The sequence below is a fragment of the Malaclemys terrapin genome, chromosome 3 (assembly GCF_027887155.1).
Source record: "Malaclemys terrapin pileata isolate rMalTer1 chromosome 3, rMalTer1.hap1, whole genome shotgun sequence".
Lineage (NCBI taxonomy): Eukaryota > Metazoa > Chordata > Testudines > Emydidae > Malaclemys > Malaclemys terrapin.
Genome location: NC_071507.1, coordinates 108,901,396 through 108,921,431, shown reverse-complemented (window position 1 = coordinate 108,921,431; position 20,036 = coordinate 108,901,396). Strand labels below are relative to the sequence as shown.

Below are 20,036 nucleotides of genomic sequence, written 5' to 3'. Positions count from 1 at the left end.
CTTTACAGACTAGACCCCTGTCTCAGCCTGGACTCAGCCCTTGCCTTTCCCCAGCTTAGTTCCTTTGTCTTTTCAGGTGCTTTAAGCAGTCTTTTTTCTTGGGCAGGGAGGCAATGGAGAAAAGCCCTGATTGACTTACTTCCTAGCCTTAAGTAGGATTTACATAAGGTGGCAATCCTTTGTTTCCAGTGGAAAAATGCCAGCAGTGTCCAAGGTGGTACTTCATACCAGGTGATATCAAAGCAACATCCCAGGCAGCTCCTCAAGAAGGTGGGAGATTAGTATCTTCAAAGTTCTATTGTCCTTCTTAAATGGCTCATTCAGGCTGATTGCCTACTGTCTGGTGAGCATTTCCCCCAAGTACACACGTAGTTGTAATTGTTATATAGTCAATATTCCTAACTTCAGATACAGAAATGATACATGCATACAAATTGGATAAACATATTTTGTAGATCTAAACATTTTCAATGATACCTCACATGACCGATCTTACATAAAACATATCTTAGATATGCCATATTTATATCATAACAATATTTCTATGAAGAATGTGGGGTGTAATGTCACAGTGGGTAATCAAGGTCATTTTAAATTAGGGTATCAATATACTTCCCTTTTAAAAGGTTGGATAGATCATGTCTTTATCAGTTTTCCAGAGATTTACAAAAAATAGAAAAGATTATAAATATTATCATACAATTATAAATTATAGAATATATAAAGTATAGATTATATAAATATAAATAGATTATTTAAATGTATATTATAATATATTATTTATAAATTATGAATTATAGATTATAAATACAATTATAAATATTGTAGCAAATCCTAGTATAACCTACAATATACTTCTCTTTTAAAAAGTTGGATAGAGCATGAATTTCTCAGTTTTCCAGAGATACAGAAGTTTACAAAAAACATAGAAAAGATTATAAATACCAGGCTAAGGGACAGATTTAGGAGCCTAAAGATGCAGGTGGCCACATGCATGACCTTGGATAAATCGTTTAATCTACTCCATGCTTCAATTTCCCCATTTGTAAATAACGTTTACTAACTTCATTGGTGTGTTGAGGATAAATCCACTAATGACTGGAAAGAGACAAAATAGTGTAATGATGAAAACCACACAAGTAGATAGACTCCAAAGCCTCATTATCCTGGTGCATAGTTAATCAAAGCTCTTATCTTTTTCCACTTCTAGAATGAGGTTTTAAAACTTTCTCAATCAGCAGCTTAAAGCACAATGAAATATATAATATTAATACCATTGTACTGGTATCTTCACAATGGCTACATTATCCTCGTATTTAATTTTTCACTGGAGTGTGCTTTGTCACATTACACCTTTGTTAGGATGAGTCAAGCATTACATAGTAATGCTATGTGAAATTTGTCTACAGCATTGAACCTACGGCAGATCAGGGTGGGTGTAGAGTCTAAGGTACTACATATAAACCAACTTTTGGCAGACTTTGCTAATAGTACTTACATGGATGTATTCTTTCTTTGTCCATTTCCCTGGGTATCCTTTCCATGTTTCCTGCCCAAGATCTCTCCTCCTTACTGTTTTAAATTATATTGTGATATAGCACTTTTAATCGGCATATTGCAATACTCTTTACAAAGGAGGTCAGTATCATTATCCCCATTTTACATATGGGGAAACTGGTGCAGAGAGGCGATGGCCTGAATCCAAAAAGGAATTTAGGCATTTCAATGCCTAACTTCTAGGTGTCTTGAAAATTAGTGGAACAACAATGGGAGCCACAAAGTCAGAATTAGGTGCCTAGGCTGCCTATACAGTACCTGGGGAAAGACAGGGGCCAAAGAATGGGATCTACAAAATCCAAAACTAGATAGTGGAAGATGCCAATGAGAGGCATGTGTCCTAAGCCACACCCCTCACACAATATTTGGCACCTAAATCCAGCCTGCAGGAAGGTACCTATTGCTGCTTGTGACCCACAGCGAGGAATCCCTTTCCCAGAGCAGTTTAGACACCTAAGCCATTTCTTGCAAGAACTCCACAGAAAATGGCTGGCTGGCTGGGGGGGGGGGGGGGGGAAGGGGTGGAGGAAGAGAAGAAGGCCCGGTGGTGGCAGCATGAGCATCTAGATTATGGTATGTTCTGATGTGGGTCTTGCTCAGTCTCTCTTGTTGAAGTCATTCCTCTTTTATTAAATGTTAGTTGGGCTAGCGACAGAGTGATAATCACTCTGCAGTCGAGTGCTTAGGGCACCCACCTGTTCAAATGCCTTCTCCTCATTAGACAAAAGGGAGAATTGTACCAGGATCTCCCACATACTGGTGAATACCCTAATCACTGGGCTAAAGGCTATAAGGGAGTTTACCACCTCTTCCCCTCACAGCCAATTTCTGTGGCAGTAGATGTGCTCTGAGCATGCCTAATGAATTGGGCCCCATGGAGGAAATAGACATTGCACAATTTCTCTTCATCTGCTTTGAGGATCACACTGGGGCTTAGTCATAAGACAGGCATCGGGATGCCTGCCTGTGGCAGCAGTACTCATGCTCAGAGGTATGTGCCTAGGGGACCTTTTATAGCAAAAACGTTGGTGCTGAGTGAGTTTAGGCAGCTAGCAGGATAGGTGGCAGCCAGGCAGGGTTATGTGGATCACAATGATACCTAAAACTGGAAATGAGGTGACTAAATCCCTTTGTGGATCTGTCTGGGCTAAAGCGACTTGCCCAAGGTCACGCAGTAGGCAGTGGCATAGCTGCAAATAGAACTCAAGTGTCCTGAGTCCCCAGCTAATGCTTGGTCTGTTAGACCTTGCTGCCTGCCCTGAAGATCATTGTTATTACTACTGCATGGTATTTTACAGAAGTGTACCAAAGAGACCCCTGCCCAAGCCAGCCTCCAGTTTAAACAAGCAAAATACAGAAAACCAGAGCGGGAAAGAAGCAATATACAAGGAAGGAGAATTAATAGTTGTGTTTAGTGTGCTTCTTATGAGTTCCTAAGACTATTCTGTTCTGTGGGATTGAACTTCTCTCTCTCTCTTTTTTCTTAAAAAAAAAAAGTTTATCTTGTGCTGTGAGCTGTATTAAAGTATTGAAATGAGGCTTATTAGAGATAATCAAAAATGTTCAGTTAAAGTTTTTATGATGAAAAATGGCTTTTTTGACTACATGAACATTTTCATGAAAATGTTTATATTTGAAATTTTATTGGAACTAAAATTTTCATTTTGATTGAAAAACATTATTGTGTTGGGTTGGTGGTGGTGGTGTGGTGGGTTTTTTGTTTTGTTTTGTTTCCCCTTCTTTCTGTCCCTCCCTCTACCCTCTCCAGTCAAATAAAGGGGAAGTGAGAGAAAAAGGAAAAAACAAACAAACATGAAAACCATTTTAAAATGAAATTGAAACAAACCAAATTTTTAAATTGAATCAAAATGAAAGAAAAGTATTGCAATGCAATAAAAATGGTTTAATTTCTTTCAAAATGATGCGAGACAAGAGGGAAAGAATTTAGGTTGGTTAGGAGATTAAAGGGGGTGGAGTCAAGGGGACTAGCTGAGAGGTTCAGGATAGTGGGACCATGGGAGACCTCCACACCAGACAAAAGAGAGAAGGAGAAGGAAGCCACAGAGGTGGGAAGGGACTGGGAGGTGAGGAAGATGGACATATCACACACTTGCAAAATCCTGAGCAGAGAGGGAGAAGGTGCAGTCACTGCCTCCCACTGTGCGTTATTGTGTGACCCAGACACTCTGCCTATGCTTTAAAATGAAGATTATGAAATTCATTGCTTTTTTCCTTCCACCATCATCTTAATTTCAGAACTTAAAAAAAATAGTGAAATGCATGTACTGATTACACTGCATGTTGCAGGAGACTACATGGGTGAAACCCTTTTGAAGTCAATGGAAAAATTCCCCATATTTCCCCAGAATTTCACCCCATATTTCCTACTATAGCTCCCAGCTGTACACTTGTATGGCATGTTAGACTAGAATGTAGATAGCTCACTTACTGAAGAAACAAAAGGAAAGAATAGAAATTAAGGGGATGAAGTCTGAGACAAGTAACATAAAGAGAAAATTGAATTACAATGCTGTACTAGAATTACAATAATAAAAGCGAGACAAGGTGGATGAGGTTACATCTTTTATTGGCTCAACTTCCTGTGGTGGAAAAGACAAGTTTTTAAACTCCACAGAGTTCTTCGACTCTGTGAGGCTTGAAAGCTTCTCCCTTCCACCAACAGAAGTTGGTCCAATAAAAGATATTACCTCACCCACCTTGTCTCTCTCATTTGCTGGGACTAATATGGCTACTACACACTGCAAACAATAATAAGACAAATACAGTTTGTAGTGGTTAAAATATTTCTTTATATTTGGTCCACATCTACTCAATTGCTTGTTTGGGCCTGGATCCTGTGTGCTGACTTGTGGAGGTGGAGTCCTGTGCCTGTATGGAGCTCTATTGACTTCAGTAGTGTGACGGGATAGACTCACCACTGCAGCGCCTCCTGCTGGCTGTTCTGGGGATTAGCTCTGTTCACCAGTGCGCCCTCTTCTGGTGATGTCTTGCCGCCATCAATTCTGCTCCTGGACCCAGGTCACTCCCAGGACTGCGGTGTCCTCTTCATGACACAGCCCTCCGACTGTGCTGCACTCTGTGCTTCCCCCTTTCCAGGGGACAGTATCGCAGTTTGCTGTCAAGCCACTTCTCTCAGTGGCTACTGCAGCCAATTGTCTGCTACTTCCTCAGTTGTGGGGAGAGACACAGGCCTGCCCACTACCCCAGGTCCTGGCCCAGGGACCCTGGAGATGGCCACTACTTGCTACGTCTCCTCCCACTCCTCAATAGATTTCTCTGGGCCACTTCCCTGTGGCCCTAGCACCCAAGGCCATCCTTACCCATACACAAAGTTGGGTCACCAAATTTCCTGATGCCCTGTACAGCTGCATGCTGCTCCAGCCCCTGCCCCGCCTCTTCCCCATGGCCTCCATCCCAGCCCCACCTTTTCTCCACCCCAGCCCCACCTCTTCCTGCCCCTGCTCTGCCCCTGCCCCGCCCCCACTCCCCCGAGGACTGAAGCAGAGCCAGGCTTGCACTCACCGGTGACAGGAAGTGCAGCAACCCGGCCCCAGCCGCACCGCTTGTGAACAGTTCCCCCCTTATCCCCCAAGCCAACCCCCCCCCCACAGAGGCCTGCCCCCCTCCCCCCACAGGGGGTCTGCGTAGGACCTCAGATTAGCTAGGGATGGCCCTGCTAGCACCCTCTTTGTGCTGGCCTCAGCCTGCAGATCCTTCCAGCCTGCCAGGAGCTGCCTTTAAACTCCCTGGGTCTCTGCCTGCAGCACTGCTCTGCCCAGGGTGCTTGCTGCCTTCAGCCTGCAAGACAGCCAGTTCTCCTCAAGCTCCCGGGAGTGACTGAAGCTGCTCTGCAGCCCTTCCTATATGGGCCAGCCTGGCCCTGATTGGCTGCTCCACACAGCCTCTCTCTAATTGACTGCCTGCTGCGCAGCCTCCCTAGGGCTCTATTAATCATAAGTAGGGTTTTTGTTTTGGTAAGTCAGGTGATAGCTCTTTGTTACCAAGTCCACATCTATAAATCTGTTTCATGTAGAACTTAACATGAAATTTTCACCTTGTGCCAGCTTTGCTTAATCCATTCTTTTGTTGAAGGTGTTGCTCTGCTTCATCATTTTCTGGTTGCAAATGTTCACTTAGATTGATAATCCTTTGCAAATATATATATATATACACACACCTCTACCCCGATACAACGCGACCTGATATAACACAAATTCTGATATAACGCGGTAAAGCAGTGCTCACGAGGACAGCGTTATATTGAGGTAGATGTGTATATATTACTGAATTATGAGAGACAGGTACTGACATTTTCTGCTAAGAGCTTACTTAAACATAATCATTCACTCTGTATTGCCACTCATACTGTTGGGAGATAATCAGTGAAAACTATTAGATGATAGCATTCTGTAATAATAATTATGAAAGATGAATAAGACATCTTTAATTTTACACTATAATATTCAACAAAACAATGCCCGCTTTTTAACTGAAAATCACCACTGGATTCATTTGTTATAACCAGACACATTATTGATTTTCAGGAAACAGACTAGCTGTATAGAAGTGTGTCTGGAATATTTTACCTAATATGTATCTCAGTGCTTTTCGAAACCATGGGTAGAAAAAACCATATATTAATGGATTACAGGTAGAATTAAAATAGCCACACCATGTTAAGGCATCAAACAACAGTGCAGGAGAAGAGAAATTTAAAAATGGGTCAATTAAAACTGTGAAGAAACATGGAAACCAGCATATTAGGAACACCCCCATGACTATACTCAGTGTCTTAGCAGCCTTCCTGTCTTTATTCTTGGAAAGTTGATTTGGCTTTTTGTGATTTGCATTTTCAGGCATGCTGCTTATAAGACGTTCATGCTTTTTGGATACTAAAAAAATTTTGACATAAATTCCTAGCATAATACAGCAAGGAGTAAAGAAGCCAACTGTGAACAAAACTGTTCCCCATAATTTATTAACTATAACTAGACAGGAACTAGAGCATACATCTAAAATCTGATAGCCCTCTATTCCAGAAGCATATGCTTCTGAGAAAGACACCCCTAAAACAAAAGCAGCTGGTACTGACCAACAAACTGCTAGCATTCGCTTTATCACAGAGATGGTTACTTTGCTAGAATAATGCAGTGGGTAACAGATAGCATAAAAGCGATCAACAGCAATGGAACAAAGATGGAAGATAGAAGTTACACAGAGCATCACATCAAAACTATAGTGGACTTTGCAGAATGTGAGCCCAAAATACCAGCAGTTCTCCACAGATCTGACCATGCTGTAGGGCATAACGGTGAGTCCCAGAAGAAAGTCTGTGACAGCCATGGAGAGGATCAGGAAGTTGGTTGGAGAGCGAAGCTGTTTGAAATAGGAGATTGAAATGATTATGGCTAGATTCCCAAAGATGGTGATGAAGATCGCTCCAGTCATGAACAAATACATTGCACCTCGAATACCTGATGATCTGAACGTTCCAGGACAAGATCCATTTCCAAATTCAAAGCAATTAATCCAGTGCTTGGAGATATTAGGAAAAGCCATAATCTGTTATCAGATATTTTCCTGTTAAGATAGACAATGTTAATAATAAATAAAATAATAGGATATCTCCATTAATTTATTATCTCCTAGAACTGGAAGGGACCTTGAAAGGTCATGAGTCCAGCCCCCTGCCTTCACTAGCAGGACCAAGTACTGCTTTTGCCCCGATCCCTAAGTGGCCCCCTCAAGGATTGGGTTTAGCAGGCCAATGCTCAAACCACTGAGCTATCCCTCCCCCCTAATGTTTTTATGTGCAGTTTTAATGTTCAGGCGTTTTCAATGGACTACAACTCCTAACATAGAATACAATGTAAAGTTAATTGGAAGTAACCATTAAACATTGTTTAAAGTTATCAGGTGAAATCCTGGTCCCATGGAAGTGAAAGACAAAACTCTTATTGATTTCAGTAGGGCCAGGCTTTCATCCATCATTTCTGTGATAGATGCTGAAGTAATTTACATGGGTTGACACTGGAAATGATGATGAATATCATTTACAAAAATGTTTTTAAATAAAACTGTTAAAAGTACATACTTTTTTCACATCATTAATTTGACTATTAGTATCACATTTCTTTTCTGCAATCTATTACTTAAGTTCCACATTTTAAAAAGCTATTTATTTTCTACAGATGTCAAAATCAGCTCTTTTAACTAATGCCAAACATTCAAAAGGGAGGCGGGGAAGCAAAGAATTACAGTTATTATTGTGAGGTGGTGAGAGGGTTTGCGCTTGGTCTGGAATTTTGACTTCTACTTAGCTGGGTCTCCAATTTTTTCATTCTATGGGCTACTTTGTAAAATTAATTCTCCCACATGGACTATTTCTTCTCCTTACCTCCTACTGCGTGGAACTGATCACTGCTTTTCCACAAACCACAGTTTGAGAGCTGCTATTTTTAACAAATTGACTACTTCAGAGCAAGCCCGTTCAGTAAGGGGAGTTTTGTACTCAGCTCACACTTCCCTGGAGTCCTTTGAGAAGTCAGGTAATGAGTTACACTCCACAAACACTGATCTTACAAGTGTCACAAATTCAAAACTCCACTCTCTGCCTTTTAGCCACTCCTGCTGGTGCTAAGCTCACATGCTATGGATGATAAAGTACCTACCAGGAACATTTGTAACTAAAATTGGTTGTAAAAACAAGAAATAAGAGACAAAAAAAAGATAACAAATATCCCTACCTTTATTTTCTCCTCAAATACACCAGTTTTGCACTATTGTAACACTACTGATTGAAATGAAGTTACCCTTCATTTACACCAGTATAAGAGAGAGGCGAATCAAACCCTGTGTATTAGCCATTTCAGAACATTACTTTGAACAAAATGTATATAACAAGTTAACAATAAAGTCTGTATTCTCTCTTATTTGTACTATTCGTAAGCTTTCAGTTTTAGCCCTGAAGAAATCTGAAGGCTGTCAACCAAGTGAATGCTGAGGAGGATGTAATTACAATATCTTTCCACCATCTGCAAAGGGTTATTATCTTTGAGCTCTGGTCAAGTGAAAAATTCTCTAAGACATATCAATCCTTTTTTCTAAAAACATGGCATGTTATTTTCTGCACTGCAGATTCTTGCTTATGCAGCAAGAGACGGCAAATTCTATTTTCTTCCCTGTTAGGGTCTGATCCCATTCCAATGGAAGTGAATGAAAAACTCCCATTGATTTCAACAAGAGGTGGATCAAGCCCTTAGTTTCTTTGTGAAAACACAGCCTCACCACTTTCTCCCCTTCTGCATACTCTGCTAGAGATCATCCTATATTATATAAAAAATAAAAGCAGAGAGAGATACCATATCTATGCCAAGTCAGCCTATATGTAAAGAAACATGTGATGTGGGGAACAGCTCAGCCCCATTGTTTCTGTCCCAACAGATATTGTCTTAAAAGTAAGAAAAGATAAACATACAAGCAACACAAGATTTAAAATAAATACTATAGATTCATGCTTCTTTATCCTGCCCCTACCTGCATCAGGCTAAATAACACCATCAATATATTCTTGAAGGTTTATTTTTTTTATTCTTGCCCAGCTTATGTGAAATATTAATGTTGAATTTCAAGGGTAGAGCCCGTTGGTGTCTTTGCCCAGAATAACCAGGAAATGCATGTTACTGCACTTTTATGACATTACAGTCAGGTCTCAAGAGAATTTAAGCCAAAAGAATCATTAGGGGGTTGCTGCTACAAGAGATAAATGAAGCCAGGTCCCCTGAAGGGATTGTTCTGTCCTCCATAACAGGATCCATATCTGTGCCTGCTTCATCTGCACTGACACACTCACCTGTGAGAGTTGTTCTGGTGATTTGGAATGGATGAAAGCCAGCATGGAAGGGGCTTCCTTCTTTCCTTCTAGAAAGGAGATGGAGTAAGGGTGGCAATACCATACCATGCAACCTTTACTTCTGCACTGCTGCTGGCGGCAGCTCTGCCTTCAGAGCTGGGCTCCCGGCCAGCAGCCGCTGCTCTTCAGCTGTCCAGCTCTGAAGGCAGGGCTGCCACCAGCAGCAGCACAGAAGTAAGGGTATAAGTACTGCAACACACCCTACAATAACCTTGCAACCCACCCACAACTCCTTTTGGGTCAGGACCCCTACAATTACAACACCATGAATTTCAGATTTAAATAGCTGAAATCATGACATTTAGTATTTTTTAAATCCGATGACTGTGAAATTGACCAAAATGGACTGTGATTGAGTCTGGGGGGCATATAGATTCATAGACTCATAGATTCTAGGGCTGGAAGGGACCTCGAGAGGTCATCGAGTCCAGTCCCCTGCCCTCATGGCAGGACCAAATACTGTCTAGACCATCCCTGATAGACATTTATCTACCTACTCTTAGATATCTCCAGAAATGGAGATTCTACAACCTCCCTAGGCAGTTTATTCCAGGGTTTAACCACCCTGACAGTTAGGAACTTTTTCCCTTGCTGCAGTTTAAGCCTATTGCTTCTTGTCCTATCCTTAGAGGCTAAGATGAACAAGTTTTCTCCCTCCTCCTTATGACACCCTTTTAGATATCTGAATACTGCTATCATGTTCCCGCTCAGTCTTCTCTTTTCCAAACTAATTTTTTCAGCCTTCCTTCATAGGTCATGTTCTCTAGACCTTTAATCATTCTTGTTGCTCTTCTCTGTATCCTCTCCAATTTCTCCACATTTTTCTTGAAATGCGGTGCCCAGAACTGGACACAATACTCCAGTTGAGACCCAACCAGCGCAGAGTAGAGCGGAAGAATGACTTCTCGTGTCTTGCTCACAACACACCTGTTAATGCATCCCAGAATCACGTTTGCTTTTTTTGCAACAGCATCACACTGTTGACTCGTATTTAGCTTGTGGTCCACTATAACCCCTAGATCCCTTTCTGCCATACTCCTTCCTAGACAGTCTCTTCCCATTCTGTATGTGTGAAACTGATTGTTCCTTCCTAAGTGGAGCACTTTGCATTTGTCTTTATTAAACTTCATCCTGTTTACCTCAGACCATTTCTCCAATTTGTCCAGATCAATTTGAATTATGACCCTATCCTCCAAAGCAGTTGCAATCCCTCCCAGTTTGGTATCATCTGCAAACTTATAAGCATACTTTCTATGCCAATATCTAAGTCATTGATAAAGATATTTAACCGAGCCGGTCCCAAAACAGACCCCTGCGGAACCCCACTTGTTATACCTTTCCAGCAGGATTGAGAACCATTAATAACTACTCTCTGAGTACGGTTATCCAGCCAGTTATGCACCCACCTTATAGTAGCCCCATCTAAGTTGTATTTGCCTAGTTTATTGATAAGAATATCATGCGAGACCATATCAAATGCCTTACTAAAGTCTGGATATACCATATCCACCGCTTCTCCCTTATCCACAAGACTCGTTATCCTATCAAAGAAAGCTATCAGATTGGTTTGACATGATTTGTTCTTTATAAATCCATGCTGGCTGTTCGCTATCACCTTACCACCTTCCAAGTGTTTGCAGATCATTTCCTTAATTACTTGCTCCATTATCTTCCCTGGCACAGAAGTTAAACTAACTGGTCTGTAGTTTCCTGGGTTGTTTTTATTTCCCTTTTTATAGATGGGCACTATATTTGCCCTTTTCCAGTCTTCTGGAATCTCTCCTGTCTTCCATGATTTTCCAAAGATAATAGCTAGAGGCTCAGATAGCTCCTCTATTAGCTCCTTGAGTATTCTAGGATGCATTTCATCAGGTCCTGTTGACTTGCAGGCATCTAACTTTTCTAAGTGATTTTTAACTTCTTCTTTTTTTATTTTATTTTCCAAACCTACCTCCTTCCCATTAGCATTCACTATGTTAGGCATTCCTTCAGACTTCTCGGTGAAGACCGAAATAAAGAAGTCATTGAGCATCTCTGCCATTTCCAAGTTTCCTGTTACTGTTTCTCCCTCCTCACTGAGCAGTGGGCCTACCCTATCCTTGGTCTTCTTCTTGCTTCTAATGGATTGATAAAAAGTCTTTTTGTTTCCCTTTATTCCTGTAGCTAGTTTGAGCTCATTTTGTGCCTTTGCCTTTCTAAACTTGCCCCTGCATTCCTGTGTTGTTTGCCTATATTCATCCTTTGTAATTTGTCCTAGTTTCCATTTTTTATATGACTCCTTTCTATTTTTTAGACCATGCAAGATCTCGTGGTTAAGCCAAGTTGGTCTTTTGCCACATTTTCTATCTTTCCTTCCCCTGGTTCTTTGTGCTGAGAGGCTCTGGGGGGGAAAGAACTTGTCTGTCCTTTCGGGGGGGGGGGAGGATTGTGGGAAGGCATTTGAAGGACTATCAGCATTAGGCTTTAACCCACACACCCAAACCGAGTAAGCTACCACAGGCTTAGAGCACATCTAAGGTCAGAGGTTTTCTGGGTGCATGGTAGGGGTGGGCTAAAGCTGAAACCCAGGTAAGACCATGGGCTAACTGTTCAGTGTAGGCATACTAGGCTCACAGCTTATTCAGTTCTTGATATCTCTGCTGAATCTGCTAACAAGTGTGCCCATTGGAGGGGGGAGGGTGATTTTGTGATGTGGACAATTTCCTGCTAGGAATTGGACTGAGACCTCACATTCATTTTATGAAGACCACTGAACAGTTATGACCTACAAGTATTTTAGTAAATACTGACTTTGGCTAGATTTAAACTGGCAGGCTGGAGGTAAAAAGCTCTAGTAAAAATCCCACTCAACCAAGGAAGTGTAAGCAAATCTACTTAATGCATTACTGAGAGTAGGATTTCAAGTATGTTAATTTCAGGATGTAGGTCCAGATCCTGTATTTGGGCACCTAATTCCTCTGGAAATCAGTGCAAGTTAGGTGCCTAAATACCTTTGAGAACCTGGGCCCTAGGCTCTGATCCAGGGAAACAACCCTATTCAGGAAAGGAATTAAGCACATGCTTAAGTGCTTTCCTGAATCAGGGCCTTAGGCACCATAGTTATGAGCACTATAAAAAGCCTTAAAATAGACAGATAATTGCAAAAGCAAGGTTTGCTCCCAAGAAAGTAAACACAGCCATGTTTGCGTGCATTTCATGTTTTCTACTCCTGTTTTCCTTGTTATCAATCTGCTATTATTTGCTATTTATGTAAAGGATAAAATACGGTGTGATTTGTGGGTACCCTTACCTTTTGAAGTGTCCTAATTTCACAGCGATCAGTCCTGCATCTGGTTCTGTTCAATATCTTCATCAAGGATCTAGATAATGGCACAGAGTACACTTTTAAAGTTTGCAGACAATACTAAGCTGGGAGGGGTTGCAAGTGCTTTGGAGTATAGGATTAAAATTCAAAATGATCTGGACAAACTGGAGAAATGGTCTGAAGTAAACAGGATGAAACTCAATAAGAACAAATGCAAAGAATTCGACTTAGGAAGGAACAATCATTGCACACATACAAAATGGGAAATGACTGCCTAGAAAGGAATACTGCAGAAAGGGATCTGGGGGTCATAGTGGATTATAAGCTAAATAGGAGTCAACAGTGTAACACCCTGTTGCAAAAAAAGCAAACATCATTCTGGGATGTATTAGCAGAAGTGTTGTAAGCAAGACACAAGAAGTAATTCTTCTGCTCTACTCCACACTGATTAGGCCTCAACCAGAGTATTGTGTCCAACTCTGGGCGCCACATTTCAGGAAAGATGTGGACAAACTGGAGAAAGTCCAGAGAAGGGCAACAAAAATGTTTAAAGGTCTAGAAAACATGACCTATGAGGAAAGATTGGAAAAATTGGGTTTGTTTAGTCTGGAGAAGAGAAGACTGAGAGGGGACATGATAACAATTTTCAAGTACATAAAAGGTTGTTACAAGGAGGAAGGGAAAAAATTGTTCTCCTTAACCTCTGAGGATAGGACAAGAAGCAATGGGCTTAAATTGCAGCAAGGGTGGTTTAGGTTGGACATTAGGAAAACCTTCCTAACTGTCACAGTGGTTAAGCACTGGAATAAATTGCCTAGGGAGGTTGTGAAATCTCCACCATTGGAGATTTTTGAGTGCAGGTTAGACAAACACCTGTCAGTCAGGACTAGGTAATACTTAGTCCTGCCATGAGTGCAGGGGACTGGACTAGATGACCTCTTGAGGTCCCTTTCAGTCCTATGACTCTATGATTCCATTTCCTCTTGCTATAGAGGCAGGGGCTGTGTCTGGAAGCTACATGAGGTAATCCAGGTATATAGCAAGCCCTGGCCTAACAGGGAAGGCGCTTGGTTCCATGGAAAAGCAATCACTTGAGGCTCATGAAATCACTCATGTTTTTATAATAAGATTTCCCCCAGTTTCACTATTAATCAGAGATGGGCCCAAACCCATCCTTCCTAGGTCCCCACCTGGGAGCTGTATTTGGATCCAAGTTCATAGCTGCCGACTGCTGTGTATTAGACTAAGTCAATCCATAGACAAGTTCACCAGCTTGGAGAAGGCTGGGCTTGGATCTGGATTTCTAGTGCTTGCGTTCAGTGTGTCAAGGTCCAGGATTTGGGTTCACCCCATGACAGGAAGAAGCATCTCCATTTAGATCTCATGTTCTGATCGGGGAGGCCTGGTCCAGACTCACGGAGAATTGGCTCAGTTTCTGCCATAGAGCCAGTTCCCACCGATACACCTAACATCGCTGTGTGTTCCAGCCATGCCTATTGGGCAGGAACAGGACTCACCCGCTCTTCTTCTAGCCTCCTCTGCTTGGTCTTGATATACTGCTAAACAGCTTAATATGTCAGTCATAACGTTGCACTGGTGCTGTTGTGTGCTTGTTTTTTAATGAAACTGTTTTAAATACTCCTGTGTTGGGATGTAAATCTGTCTCAGGGTTCTGGAAATGCATAAAGCACAAAATCAAAATTATAGACTTTGGGTCAATGGGACCTTTGCCTTTGACATTATTAGCAGCAAAATGAAGCTGGGGTGCTGGAACAATTTGTATAGTGGGGGTGCTGAGAACCATTGAACCAAACTGTAAACCCTGGATATGATGGAAACCACTTCAAGCCAGGGGGTACAGCAGCACCTATGAAATGGAGGCAATTGTACACAAAATGAACATACACATGTTTAACAAGAGAAAATGCTTTCTCAAGCCCAGAATAATTGCTAAAAGAAGTTTTCATAAAAGTTAAAACATGATCTCAGCCATTAGAGACACATTTGTTTTGAAAAAGGCAGTCATCTGGGAAGTGTTTAATAGGGTCAGTAACTAGATGTGTGGATAACAAATTTAACAATGCCCTTAGCACTTCATTTACAGGATGACACTTTGAAGGTGCACTTGCTTATATTCTGCTTGGTTGACCATAATTTATAATCCAATCTGACAAAAGCACAAAGCATTTTTCTCACTTCCAATTTACCAAATTGTTGGGTTCAAATAGAGACCATGGGGCCTCATTAACACACCTCTTTTGTCTGCTTTCGTCATCACGAGTAATAACTGGCAGTGATTAGGACTAATGAAAGTAAATAGTTCAGGACTTCATTAAAGTAGCTGTGCCTCCAGGGACCACAGCGTCTGTAAACAGAAGGCAACAAGGTGCTTTGGGAAACTATAAACTTTAGCTAATCAGACACAAGAGAAAGAAGTTATTTCTGAAACTTTTTCTCAATTGTGCCATGCGCAAAAACAGTTTGTGTTATAGCCATAAATTACTAAGAGCAAGAAAATCTGCCTTCTGAGTGTGGTGAGGCCCATATTCCAATTTGCTAGTAGTTTTTGTGTGAAGGCCTCTACTAGTGATTTCTGCAGAGAATTGACATACACAAACTGCTGTAGCTGTTACCAGAGCCAGCTGCTACTGTTGCAGCTACTGCTCTGTGGCTGGCCTAGTTGGTATGAAGGGTATTGCTCTGTCACAGGCGCGGCTGGACGTTAATGCTGTTACTATCACTATCACATTAACATTGTCTGAGATGTTAGAGTCACAGCTTGTGATGATTTGGTACAACAAACTAGCAGGGTGGTTCTTTTGTTTTGGTTCATTTGCTACCCCACTGGCCAGGACTGGCCTCAGTGCTTTGAGGAAGCCAGAATCCTGCACCACTACTCTCACCACCATTCCACTCCCCACAAAAAAGCAAGTGGGGATATTCAGCTAAAACTCCAATACTGGGTTATACTTTCACCTCCTTGAATAATTGCCCAAATCTCAAACTTCAATGTGAGGGTCGTGTGTGTCAGTAGCTAATCCCTAGAGCACATCCTTAGTGCTAGCCCCAGACAATTGGTCTTAAAAGCCAACTGGCCTCTCACCATTGCTTCAACCTTCCCTCAGTTTATGTGAAACTTACAGATGCTCCTCACTCCCTAACTTAATGCTAGTGCTGCCTACTGCAAGTACTTCCTGGAGAAGGAAGTGTAAAGGGGAAAAAATTCTCTGCTGGAAAGAGGCCCAAAACAGCAGTGACATGGGCAAGTGGAAGCCTGGTAAAGAAGCGCTATTAGGACTGTAGTAATGGGTTTGGATGGCAGAAGAAAGACTAAGGATAAGAATGGAGGAGACAGAGTGGTGGTGAAGTGAATAGGTGTGGCAGATATAGGGGAGAGGAAAGATTAATGAATAAGAGGTTGTTGCAGTATGAGATATTGGAGGAGAGGGGGCAGAGGTTTTAAAGGAGTGGACAAACATGGGGAGAGGGAAATGTGTTTTAAGGAAACAGCTAGTATGTTCTAAAGGAAAAAACACAAAGAGATAATCAGATCTAGTGTCTGAAATTGCTCCCATTGAAGTCAGTGGCAAAACTCGTTGACTTTAGTGGGTTCAAAATCAGGCCCTTCAGAAAGGAAACATTTAATAGTGAATGAAATTAATGAACCCTTTTAACCTCATTTACTTTTATTGCAATCCAGTATTGTATGGGCTTCAAAGAACATTTGTGTTGGTTTCAGGTCAGGTGGTTTGAAAGCCTTTGAGTGAGGCTTATTAGAACCCTTAAACTCAAATGAAACCAGACAGCTACATTCAGCTTTGTTCATTGCAATGGTTTTGAAAAGTTTAATAAGGCTTCTTGAGGGTTCAGAACCTAGCATATGAGCAAATGTCCCAAAACCAAACCAAACCTACACAACCCAATCCTGAAAAGTATGTATAGCGGTCAGGTGTGCAGGGAAGGAAGGAATAGGGACACAGCACTGGCTGTGAACATTACTCAGCTACCCGGATAGTGGCTCCCAGCAATTTAGACTGGCAAGTGGGCCACTTGGGAATTAATCTTATGAACTTGTGAAGTTCTGGATTTGTATATGCCATTACCAACCCAGCTTACCTCATGATGTAGAATGTTATGCCACCCAGTAACCATAACCCCAAATGTGGTTAACCTTATTCAACATTTCAAGGAGGGGCATAGTTACCTTTTCCCCAGTGTAACCTAAATAATAATATTACATATTCCTTAGATAGTTCAATTAGATGTGCATGATGCCTCCTAAAATCAGATAAATACAGAGTTGCTGCCATGAAGAACTTCTAATACACATCAAATGGTTATAAAAATATGGATGCATACAGCTGTCAGATCCTTATTGTTACTTTTATCTGTACTACGGTAGCACCCAATGCACTACATTAGTCAGGCTCAGGGACTCATTATTCTAGGTGCTGGTCAAAACATTGAGTAAAAGACATGATGAAACAGTGGATGTAATAATAATAATAAGAAGGGATGAGGGCAGGAGAATCAGGGAAACAATAAGAGCATGGATTTACATAGGCCAGCTATGAGCTCAGCAAGATGATTTGTAGTCAGCTATTAATATTTAAACCAAATTCTTCCTTCATCAAATGGGATCCACTCTATGAATCCTCTCCCTTGAAAGTGGTTCTGTCCCATATCCTCCATCACACCACACGCTAACATGTCTTCCTTTATGACATTCCACCACTCCTTCTTGGGCCAGCCTCTGTCTTTTCCATTCAGTTCCTTATCTTCTGGACTCTCTTACCCAGATAGTTACCAGGACTGTGCTTTAGGTGACTGACAGGTTGGACCCCCCTTCTGGGATGTTACCTGATGTACTGGGATTTCACTGAGCCCACCTGCTCCACTAGCCTGGGCTCTGTCTCCCTGTTTTGCTGAATCAGGCTCTCTGGCCTCTGGCAGCACACACACAGGTAAGGAGCACCAGCTGTAGAATCACACAGAGTCTGCAAACAGCTCTCTCTGAGATGGTTCAGCTAGGAAATTGCAGCTTCCCTCTGGAAAATACACCCAAGATAATATTCTCTTGCACTGTATAGAAAGATATGCATAGCACAAGCTCATAAAAATTTGCCTTCTCCTTCAATGTGAAGAGAGATATGCACAACTTCTTGCCCCCCCCCCCAGTTATAAATTGCACAATCTGGGTTATGTTATAAACAAGAAATAAGTTTATTAACTATAAAAGATAAATATTAAGTGATTATAAGGACTACCAAACAGAACAAAGCAGATTCCATCCCTGGTGGAAGGGATAGCTCAGTGGTTTGAGTATTGGCCTGCTAAACCCAGGGTTGTGAGTTCAGTCCTTGAGGGGACCACTTGGGGATCTGGAGCAAAATCAGTACTTGGTCCTGCTAATGAAGGCAGGGGGCTGGACTCAATGACCTTTCAAGGTCTGTTCTAGGCGATGGGATATCTCCATTGGGGGGAGGGATAGCTCAGTGGTTTGAGCGTTGGCCTGCTAAACCCAGGGTTGTGAGTTCAATCCTTGAGGGGGCTAGTTGGGGATTGATCCTGCTTTGAGCAGGGGGTTGGACTAGATGATCTCCTGAGGTCCCTTCCAACCCTAATAATCTATGATTACTAAGAAAATAAAACAAAATATGCATACTAAGCTCAAGATCTTAAAAAGAGTTGTTTCAAGAAGCAATTTTCACCCTAAATGTTATTTTAGGCAAGTTGCAGAGTTTCTGTAGCTTAGAGTTCCAGTTATTTCTTCTTACAGACCCCTGTAGGAGTCTAGCTAAAAGTTGCTGAACTGAATTCACTTTGGGCCAATGGTGCACCAGCACTGGGGCTCCCCTACTACAAGCTGAAATCACTAAAAGAGCTAAAATTGCTGAGCTGAGATCAGTAAGTGCTGTGTTAACCTGTGGGGGAGCCTGAAGATATATTGCTAAGCAGCTGGCAGAGCCGAGTAGTTTGTGGGACGGTTGGAGTGGCCCATGGAACAGCAAGCGGAGCGGCGCGGAGCGGAGCTGAGCCATTTGTGGGGGCAGCTGGAGCGGTTCATGGGACAGCTGGTGGAGTGCAGTGGCTGGCAGAGCTGAGCAGTTTGTGGGACGGTTGGAGTGGCCCATGGAACGGGGAGCAGAGCGGAGCAGTTTGCGGGGATGGCTGGAGGAGCGGAGCGGAGTGACGGGTAGAGCGGAGCCATTTGTGGTAAAGGCTGCAGCAGAACTCCATGGAGAGGTGGGGCAGTCGGCCTCTGACCACGTAAGGTGCCCCTTAACATCCCATTTCTGCCCAGGCTGGCGGGGTAAAACCCTGCAGATAAACTTTTGAACTCTGGGGCGGCACTGACCAGGGACAGAGACTTTGGGGTTGTTGGACTTTGGGGTGATTGGACTTAAGTCCCTGAGGGGAAAAGGACACTGCCAAACTTACTTGGAGGTGGGTCTTTTGCTCATGGTTTGTGTTATGAATCCTGGTGTTTCCACAATGTAAATGCCTCATTGTTTCCCTCCTTTATTAAAAGACTTTTGCTACACTCAGACTCCGTGCTTGCGAGAGGGGAAGTATTGCCTCCTAGAGGCACCTGGGGGGGTGGTATGTAATTGTCCCAGGTCACTGGGTGGGGGCTCGAGCTGGTTTTGTATTGCGTTATTGAAACGGAACCCCTAGATACTGAACCCGGCCCTTGTTGCTGCCAACTAAGAGGGGCAGAAGGGTTACAGTTACATAGTCAATATTCCTAACATCAGATACAGAAATGATACATGCATACAAATTGGATAATCACATTCAGTAAATTATAACCTTTCCACTAATATCTTACAAGACCCATCTTGTATAAAAATATATCTTAGGCCATATTCAAATAACACTATTTCTATGAAGAATCTGGAGTGTCACGCCAGTGACCAAACCGTCTGAGCCTGCAATCCCTCATTTGTTCATGTATGGGTGTTACTTAGACTTCATGGCTCTAACATACACACACATTCCTCGCATGGTCTTTCTTGCTTACACCACTCATCAATCTCAATATTCACATTTCTGTGTAATAGATCATTTCCTAAAGCAATTATAAGATACTTAACATATAAACCAAATAAATATCAGAAGCCTCTCCTGGCTACATCCCTAGCCTTTGTCAGTTGAGTTTTCTGTGAGCTTCATTGTAGAAGTTGGTCTTGAGGAAGGATTTGAAGGATGCTAAGGTAGTGGTGACTTTATGTTCTAGTT

At 42.1% G+C, this 20,036-nt stretch overlaps 1 protein-coding gene across 1 annotated transcript; it reads right to left on the bottom strand.

Annotated features, from left to right (window-relative positions):
* Positions 1–6,108: 6,108 nt before the first annotated feature.
* On the bottom strand, positions 6,109–7,070 carry LOC128834259 (trace amine-associated receptor 2-like). The gene is made up of 2 exons (XM_054022873.1): positions 7,053–7,070; positions 6,109–6,954 (listed from the first exon to the last, which is right to left on the bottom strand). The coding sequence occupies exon 2, from the start codon at positions 6,919–6,921 to the stop codon at positions 6,109–6,111; it is 813 nt and encodes a 270-aa protein (XP_053878848.1). The 5' UTR covers positions 6,922–6,954; positions 7,053–7,070.
* Between the last annotated feature and the right edge of the window lie 12,966 nt (positions 7,071–20,036).

What these genes read in the sequence shown, in the direction of transcription:
- LOC128834259 (XM_054022873.1), bottom strand. Translation starts at nt 6,921, where the DNA reads ATGGCTGTCACAGACTTTCTTCTGGGACTCACCGTTATGCCCTACAGC.